Genomic DNA, 8,981 nt, shown 5'->3' with positions numbered 1-8,981 from the left:
CTGGCCATTCCTATGTTCTCCCCACCTGGCCTGCCAAGGGGTACCACCCAGGTCACTTCTCAAGCACCAGGCCAGTTGTGTGAGTGGCTCCAGCTCACCACCATCCACCTCCTCACATCTCTGGGAACCTGGATCCCTCTCCTTCTCCTCCCCTCCCAGACAAAAGGGATTGCTGAGTCCCCAGTCTCTCCATCAGCCCACTAGCCATCCTTTATTCTATGGTGAAGGGCAGGAGAGGAGGAGAGCTTTGAAAGGAGGCATTTCCCAGCCCCATCCAGGGAGAATGATAAGTGGTAACCTTGCCCATCCCTGGAGCCCTGGGCATCCCTCCCTTCTGTGTCCCCTTTCACCATCTGAGAGAAGGAAGAACGTGCCAGGAAATAGGATGTTGGTTGGTGTAGCGGCAACCATACTGGCACCCCCAGGACAGCGGCTGGCACAGGCTCTGAGATCTGCTCCAGTAGGAAAGCAAGCCATTCAAAGGGTCAACAGTCTTTTTTAAACACATTCACTAGTTCAGGGGAAAAGTCAGCACCCCAAACTTCAGAGAAAATCCAAGCAGAGAAATAAAGACCAACAGACAGGGCTCTGACTGCCTGAATCAACCGTATACTTTACACACATCCCTGGATGGAGAGAGCCTTTACATCTGAGCAGTGGGGAGCTCTGAACACAGGCCACTCAGCATCTCACCAGGGAATCCCAAGATCCTTCTCAGAAGCAGCCCCCAAACAAAACCCTAACTAGGAGTATGTGTACACTTCTCAGAGCCAGAGGGCGTCACAAACCTAGTGACTCAGTGACTAATTAGAAATTAACAAAAAGTGTGAAAGCCTCCCCTCAGCAAGCTTCCCTTAATGGGCTCCACCTGAGACTTATTCATGTCATGGGGAAGACCTTAGATCCCGCTGGCAAAGCCCCTTGGTTTACAGAAGAGTCCCTGAGGCCCAGACAGGAGAAGGGGCTTCTGGGTGGAACCCGGAGGAAGAGCTCAATCAATACTTGACAAGCAGGCTTTCTTAGAGGCAATAACTGAACTAAACTCCAGCCTCAAAAACTTCCTGGCTGTGTGATCCTAGGCAAGTCACTTCATGGCTGTCTACCTCAGTTTCCTCTACTGTAACAAGAATCCTAATAGCACCTACTTCTCCAGTTTGAGATAATACCTGGGAACAGTTAACAGTGCCTGGCACACCTTAAAGCTTCTCTCCTCCACTTTGCTCAGGCCCAGGGTCTCCGATAGATGGTGTGTTCTGTTCCGCAGCATTGTTCCTGGTTCCCCTCAAGGCTGGGACTTTCTCCATACAGAAGTGGGAAGTTAGGGTAGCCTTGGGGGGGAGGGGGAACCTTTCACAGTCACATCCTGGGAAGGCCATGGATTCCCTTTGCTATGAGTGTGGCCCTGGCCAGAGTCAGGGGGATGGACAATGTGACTGAGGGAGGAAAGAGACAGAAGCAGGGCTGAGAAAGACAGAGGCAGAGGTAAAGAGAGAGAGAGAGAGACAGAAAGAGATGGAGTGGAGAGACGGGCGGCAGAGAGGACGCCAGGGAGGCCCCTCAGCAGCCACGGGGCACCAGGGCAGAGGGGACACCAGCATCCTGAGCCCCCTGGATGTTGTGTGGGGAATCATCAAAGAAGATATGTGGGCGGATCCTGGCCAGGGTGGGCCCCTTGGGGGCCCCGTCCATGAAGAAGGTCTCGTCAAGGCGAAGTCCCCAGGCCTGCAGGGTGTTCAAAGCCCGGAGGCTCATATCACCCTCACTTCTTGCGGTCACCAGGTAGGTGCGAACTGGAGACTCAGCCTCGCCAAACTTCTCTCGGAGTTGTCCCAGCTGCATGGCGAAGGCTTTCATGGGCCCCTGCAGTCAGAGACAGACAGAAAAAAGAGAGAAAGACAGAGACAGAAGGACAGATAGAGAGAAACAGAAAAAGAACGACAGATGGAGGCAGAAAGAGATAGAAAAAGATAGATGGAGACAGAGATAGAGACAGAAAGAGGAGATAGAAAGAAAGACACGCAGAGACAGAGAGAGAGACAGACAAGATAGAGAAACAGAGGCAGAGAGCCAGAGACTTTTCTGTCCTCGTGCACACACTGTGTGGGCCTCAGTGGACAGAGGGCAGTGAGGGAGCATGGACCCCTGGGCCTGCTTAGGACCCTGCCTCCCTGGCCTGGCCTCCTTGCTGGAGGCAGGAGTGTGTTTCCCCCTGGACCTGGGGAGATTTCTCTACATGCTTGGGCTGGGTTCTTGGATCAGGACTGCCACCTACTTCGCCAATGGGCACGGCCTCCAGGGCTCTCTCATACTGCTCGGCACCCTGCAGCCCCTGTTCCTGGAACACGCGGTCTGTCTCATCGGAGAAGAGCACAGCATCGCCATCAAAGGCCAAGCGGAGCTGGGTGCTGGGGGCCTGGACCTCCTGCTGGAAAAGTAGGGCTGCCGGCACCCCTGGAAAAGCCGAGCCCCGGGGAGGCATGAGGAGGCGCCCGTGGGTGACAGAAGGTTCTCAGAGCACTTGGCAAATGGTGCCTCATTTGATTCTCACAACAACCCTGGCAGGCAGGTGCTATTGTGATGCCCATTTTATAGATGAGGAAACTGAGGCAGGCAGGGTGGAGTCTCACAGCTAGTAAGTGTCTGAGGCTGGACCTGAACTCAGGTCTTCCCTGATACTAGACCCAGCGCTCTGGGCACTGTGGCTCCCCTAGCTGCTGCATCCTCCCCCTCAGGGAAGATATCTGCCCACAGAAGGTCTCAAATAAGTTAGCCATGTGGAAAGGCCTTTGAAAACCTTCCAGAGCGATATGCAAATGCCAGCCACAATTATTGGGATTTAGGCATGGTTAGGACACACCCCCCCCGGGCCAGGGGGCACCACGGGGCGGGAGAGGGAAGGGGGCACCACAGAGCAGGGCTCCCCTGGCCCCCCAGATGTGGACCTCGCCCGAGGCTGCATTGACACCTTATAGCCATAAGATGGCAGTGTTGGATAGCCTAGAAGACTGACCCTCTCCGCAGCCAGCCCACCCACAGCTCACATCCTGCAGCCTGTGAGGGAGTCCACCCCCAGGTCTTCTGAAAGGCTCACTTCCCCATCCGTTGAGAAGTCCACGCTTACTAGCTGTGGTCCCTGAACAAGTCTCAACTTCCCTGGCCTCAGTGTCATCATCTATACGATGGGTTTGGTCACCGCATCCCGATTTCCCTAGCCTCAAGTCCCAGCTGGAATCCCAGCTTTTCCAGGAAGCCTTCCTGATGCTCCTCACCCACCCGTGATGTCTCCTTCTAGAGCTTGTTGGTAAAGTGGTCGGGAGCTCCCCAACTTCACCCTTTCTGTCTCCCAACCCTTGGCCCAGTGTATGGTGCACAGTAGGGGTTTAATCCATGCCAGCTGATCGCCTGCCTGCCATCCACCCCCCAGGGCTGTTGGCGGGCTCTGATGAGATGGCACGTGTGAAGTCTGCCAGTACCAGGAATGACATTATCTCTCTCTTCCCATCCTTTCCTAACTCAGAAAAGGGGGATTCTCCAATGCCTCGACAGAGAGCCTTGAAAGCAGTGTCCACAGACCGCCAGCTGGAGCCAGGCTCCTCAGGTAGGGACAGTGCCAAAGCCCTCATTGGGGACCGAGTGACAAGGAGTCACTGGAGCTGCCTGTGGCCAGAGAGCCACTGCTGGGAGGCAGGGGCAAAGGCAAAATTCAAAGCCAGACTTTCCTGCCTGCCAGGGCCTCTTTTCCTGAAAGGCAGGAAAATCCGGCTTTGAAGCCTGCCTTTTACAGGAAGGAGCTGGGTGAGTTTGGCCAAGTCATTTCCCCTCTGCCTGCCTCATGTCCTCATCTGTGAAATGGGAATAAGAATAGTGACTCCCTCAGTGCGGGTGTCCTTGGTAAAGGGCTTTAAGCCAGAAAGGTCTAGAAAAGCCAGCTTTCTTCTCTTGTCACCTAGGCAGCTTCCAGGAGCCTCTGTTGGGAGAGTGGCCAGGGTGCCTGGGAGCCAAGGGGAAACCCGGCAGGGGAGGGAAAGATGCCTGAGCCGTGGGGAGCCTTGGGGAGTGAGGCTGGCTCCAGAGCGGGGCTCCCACAGACGTGCCTCCCCACACTCCCCTTTGAGTCAACAGTCATTAGAAGGCAACCTCCTTGGGGGCAGGCACTCTTTCTGGTTGTATTTGAATTGCCAGCACTTGACCAGTGCCCCTGGCATGTAGAAGGTTCTCAATAAATGTTTGTTGGCATGGGGAAGCGGGAAGAGCCCTGGATTCAGAGCCCAAGGATCTAGGTTCAAATCCAGACTCTGACCTTCCCTTTGCATGACCTGGAACAAGTGTCACTCCACCCTCCCAGCCCCCTAGCCATTTGTAAAATGGAAGTAGTGGGTGAGAGGATCCCTCCAGCCCCTCCTGAGATGGGGCAGACACTTTGCAGGTGCAGATTACCCTTCTCTCCCTGGGGAGGCCCCAGCGCTTCGGGGAGGAATACTCTGTGGCTGTCAGGGACTGAGGGAGTGGCTGGGAGGGGTGGGGGAGGCTCACCCCTCCTCAGTGCATTGCAGACATCAGTCTTGTCAGCTGAAAGAAATAGCCCCACATTGTGCTCTCGGAGGTACTGGGTGGAGTCCTTCTCACTGACAAAGCAGAATTTGGAGATCTCCAGACCTGGAAGGAGAGGAGGGGTGACTGAGGAGGCCACTTCTGAAAGCAAATGCCACCCCCCCCCCCAGGCAGGGCAGGGACCAATGATCCTGGGTCAATGCACAGGAGGTGGGTCTGCACTCCTGCAGATCTCGCCCAGGCCAGGCGGTCATCCTGGCCTGCTTCGTCCAGGTGTGGCTGGTTCTGGGCAAGCCCTCCCCCCTCAGGACTCAGTTTCCTCATCTGTAAAGTAAGGGGGAGGACAACGTTGGCCTTCCCAAGGTCAGGCCATGTATATCGCAAAGTAACAGTTGGCAAAACTTAGACCAAAGGCCAGTCGTCTCAACAAGCTATGGGCTTTTAATCCTCCTTCCTGCATCCTGCCCCTCCCAGCCCTGGCTGCCTCTAGTCCCACTGAGGCAGCATGGGACTTTGGACCTCAGGAGAAGGCAGTTCAATCAGTTTACTGCAGAGGGCTTGGCTGGGAAGCCTGGCTGAGGTGGTCTCAGGGCTGCCCCCCTCTCAAGGGTGCCCCTCTGGGTCCTCTGGTCCCTGCCCCATTTTAGCATCCAGGGGCCCCCCAGCTTGGGTGTCTGCTGAGGTTAGGGGTTGCCCTGGCTCACCCCCACTCTATCCCAGGTGCAGAGGATTGATGGCTTCCCAAGAGTCACTGAGGAAGGCTGCGGCCAGAGGCACAGCACCTGACTTCTGACTTGTACGAGTCCCAACTCCACCAATTCTGGCTGAAGGATTTTTGGGGATAGGGGGCCCTCAGTTTTGTCATCTGTAACACGGGCCTGGTGATACCTGCCCAGTGGTTCACATGGCTGTTGTGAGGAAATAGAAGGTGGGGCCCTAGCCTAAGGACATGAGAAGACCATTTGGGGGCCACTGGGTACCAAGGGACAGAAAAAAAAGAGGAATTGGAGAGGAGTTGCCAAGATTTAAGCTGCACGTCCATAAGCTGTCCATAAGTATTTCTGGTCTCAAGACCTTGTCCTGGCAGCCCTCCCTGCCTAGGATGCCATCCCTTTTCCTCTGCCCCTCAGCCTCAGTCAAATGCCACTTGGGCAGGAGCCCTAATTTGGCAGCTCTCCCTGCAAGACAAGGGACCAATTCTAACAATGTTTCAATGGATTTGAAGGTTTCCTTGGGATTCCTGTGCCTGTATTTGAAGGATTTAAAGCATTCTTCTGGGGAGGGTCTTGAGATGTCACCAGGCCTCCAGGCATCAGGGTCCAGGACCCAAGGACCTGCTCTGAGGGTCTCCTAGAATATCAGCCAAGACCAGTGGGTTCCTCTTCTGCTGGAATGGGGGCTCCCTGAGGGCGGGAACCCTGTGGCCTTGCTCCCGTTCCCAGGCTCTGTCCAGAGCCTGGGCAGAGGTCAGTGATTAATAAATGCTTGGTGACTGACTGAACCCAGAGCCCCGCCGTTCCCCCCGGCCCACCTTTAGGGGCAGGTGGGGCTTGCAGAGTTCCTGGTGGGCTGACTTGGTGGGGGTTGCCCATTCACTTATGGCCTAGCTCTGTATCTGAAACTCTGTCATTCTGGGGATTCTGTTCATACTCTATGCAGGGTACCAATGGCCCCTGGTCTAGTCTTACTACTACTCCCCCCAGGGTGGGCGACCTGAGCCAGCTGGAGGCCAGTGGTGCTGCTAGGGGGAGAGACCAAGGCTAGGGGAGCCCTCTTCAGATTCATCCAGGCCCAGAGCTCTTGGAGGAGGGATTGTCTCTGGGGTGGGTGGGGTGGTCTTGGGGGCTATGCTCCAGCAGAGGAGGGTGTAGGGAGAAGGGAAGGGTCCTCCTGGACACCCCAGGTGGGGCAGGTACAGACCCACTGGGAAGCCTCCCTTGGCCTTTCCCTCCTCTGGCCTTCTCCCTCACCTGCCTGCCTGGTACAGTGAACGATTCTGCTGCCAGCCTCTGGGCTGTTGTTGGACAGGACGATCACATCCAGGAGGCCTCGTTCCCCTGGGTCACGCTCCAGCAGCCTCTGATTGACCAGTCGTACTGCCTGTGAGGGCCAGCACAAGGCCTGGTGAGCTCCCCAGGCCTCAGCCAGAGCATCCTGGGGCAGGGGCATGATGATGGACCAAGGCCAAGGGGGCAGCTATCAGGCAGCCTGGCCACAAGGCCTGGGGCTAGACCTTTGCTCCCATGGCCTCAGAAGCGCTCCCAGCCACAGCCCAAGAAGGAGGCAGCTAGGGCAACAGCATGGCCAAAGTCGGGGGTTTAGAGGCCAGCCTTCTTACCCTCTGCCTAGGGCATGGTGCCACAGGAAAGTGGGGGGAAGTGAGAGCCCCCTCCAAGCACCTGGGTCTGTTCAAAGCTGATGCTCACTGCCTCTAGAACCTTGGGCCTGGTCGTTCCTCCCTCCCAGCTTGAGCTATGAGCCTGTGTATTTGTGAGCAATCTTGGAGTGAGTGAACTGGCAGCTAGGTCACCTGGGACCCTGCCTTGCCTCCATGGCTGCACCTGTCTTCGGCCTAGGCCACCTTTCCCTTTTCGAGGGTCTTCCTCGGTTTCCCCTTCCGTATCTTAGTACAATAATAGTCTCCGAGGACTTTCCTTCCCTATCCCTTTATCCCAGAGACCAGCTGGGAGGTTAGGAGGGAGAGCACACCAGAGTTATAACTCCTGTTCTTTGTCAATGGTTCCCCTCCCTAAGCCCCTTGACCCCGGTTTGCTCCTGCTTGGGGCCAGGGAGAGAAGGGAGACTCTGAGAGACAGTGCAGAGTGCCTGGGGGAACATGGATCTACCGGATCTCACCTGCCTGCCAGGGAAGTGTGGGGGTGGGGCGGCTTATGCCCCAGGAGGCCCCCTGCCATGCTTATGGAAGGATGATAGGCTGAGGTGGAGGAGGGGGAGATATTAGGGGCCCCATGGGTGCGGAGGGGGGTGGCTCCTGCCATTCCTTGCAGCGCGTTGGCCCCGGGGCATCAGGGGATCCCCAAGGTAGCTGCTTACAGCCTGGCCTGGGTCAAGTGAGGAGGGGGCTGCCCCAGAGGCCTTGCCAGGACAGGGCAGCACCTGGAGGAAGGGGAAGGCTGTGCCCGGGGGCAGCGGCTCCTTGGCTCGGGCTATCTGGTGTCTGGTGTATTCCTCAGTGCCCTGGGCCAGGAACAGCTGGTGCTCAGCCTCCAGGTTGAAGATGACTCTGGCAGTGACCGCAATGACCAACGCTTCTCTCGGGTCCTTCTGTAGGGACCAAGAAGAAGCAAACCCCCCAAGGTCTCCTTAGGGACCAGCCACTGCCTGGCTACTGGGTCCACAGAGCCACGGCTTCACCTCAGCCTGGGGCTTTTCACAGAGCAGGGCCCCTTCTCTCTTCCAATTATGGGTTCTTTAAAGGTAGGGCCCCCACGCACTAGTGATGTCCCCAGAGTGACATGTCCCCCTAAGACTATGGAGTGCCCCTCAGACTGGGGGCTCCCCAAGACTAAGACTGGGCTTCTACCCGAGGCCAGAACTGGGCCTCCCCCCTCAGAATGGGAGCTCCCCGAGGCCAGGGCTACGTCAGGACCCAGCTGGTGTCTCCTTCTTCCCCTCCCATTGCTCAGCCCAGGACCAGCTGGTCTGTGACAGAGAAGCAGGATAATAGAGGCTAATTGACGGACTGACTGATCCCTCCATCTCTGCCCGCTGAGGCTGATAGCTGAGGCCTCTTCAGCCGGAGCCTGTGAAAGGCTGGGTATGTTGTTTTAATAGCATAGATCTCTTAGCAGTCCCAATGACTGTGTTCTGTACTTGGAGAAGGGCCCCAGGACATCCCCAGGCTCCAGGGGCACCTGGAGAGCCTCCTGCCTGCTGCCTCCAGGGCAGCCAGCTGGGACCTCTGGCAGCAGGGTGTGGGAGCCTTGCAGAGGCTCCACCCACCTGGGCCACGTCAGGGTTCAGGATGACGGCCCCAGACTGCGCCATGGTCCCCCAGAGCTGCCACTGAGGCAGAAGACGAGCCTGGGGAGCAAAGAGGACAGTCAGTGAGGCAAGTGCCCAAGGGTCCTTCCTTCCCAGGGCTTCTGCCATGGCTCGAGGAGCAGACGGAAGTCTTGCGCTATTACACGTGTGCACACGCTCTCTCATGCACACAGTACATACTTACACACTCCCACTCACACATGCTTACATTCTCTCTCCCTCCCTCTCCCTCTCCCCCTCTCTGTCTCGCTCCCTCCCTCTCTCTCTCTCTCTTCCCCCCTCCCCCCCTCGCCCAGACTCACACCCACAGAGAGTCAGATAGAGAGACACACAGACAGACAGACAGACAGAGAGACAGAGAGAGCCCCCCCCCCCCTCCCCCTTTCCCTCTATCCCTGCCCCCCCCTTTCCCCCCCCCCACCTCC

At 57.0% G+C, this 8,981-nt stretch overlaps 1 protein-coding gene across 4 annotated transcripts in view; it reads right to left on the bottom strand.

Annotated features, from left to right (window-relative positions):
* Positions 1-476: 476 nt before the first annotated feature.
* The window catches only part of LOC138177436 (cytosolic 5'-nucleotidase 1A-like), a 9,889-nt gene continuing 1,384 nt past the window's right edge, over positions 477-8,981 (bottom strand). For 2 of the 4 annotated variants that reach the window (XM_069108628.1, XM_069108629.1), the window contains exons 2-7: positions 8,515-8,595; positions 7,606-7,836; positions 6,522-6,651; positions 4,534-4,656; positions 2,273-2,451; positions 477-1,860 (exon numbers count right to left, since the gene is read on the bottom strand). In XM_069108628.1, the coding sequence (XP_068964729.1) occupies positions 1,558-1,860; positions 2,273-2,451; positions 4,534-4,656; positions 6,522-6,651; positions 7,606-7,836; positions 8,515-8,559 (1,011 nt within the window). In that variant the 5' untranslated portion in view covers positions 8,560-8,595 and the 3' untranslated portion in view covers positions 477-1,557. The remainder of the gene's footprint in view (positions 1,861-2,272; positions 2,452-4,533; positions 4,657-6,521; positions 6,652-7,605; positions 7,837-8,514; positions 8,596-8,981) is intronic. The other 2 variants (XM_069108630.1, XM_069108631.1) reach the window with 2 other exon arrangements.

The sequence above is a fragment of the Petaurus breviceps genome, unplaced genomic scaffold (assembly GCF_028583685.1).
Source record: "Petaurus breviceps papuanus isolate PSGF00001 unplaced genomic scaffold, PetGlider_PUasm1.0 90410, whole genome shotgun sequence".
Classification (NCBI taxonomy): Eukaryota; Metazoa; Chordata; class Mammalia; order Diprotodontia; family Petauridae; genus Petaurus; species Petaurus breviceps.
The sequence above is the reverse complement of the archived record's forward strand: the minus strand, read 5'-3'. Positions and strand labels throughout refer to the sequence as shown.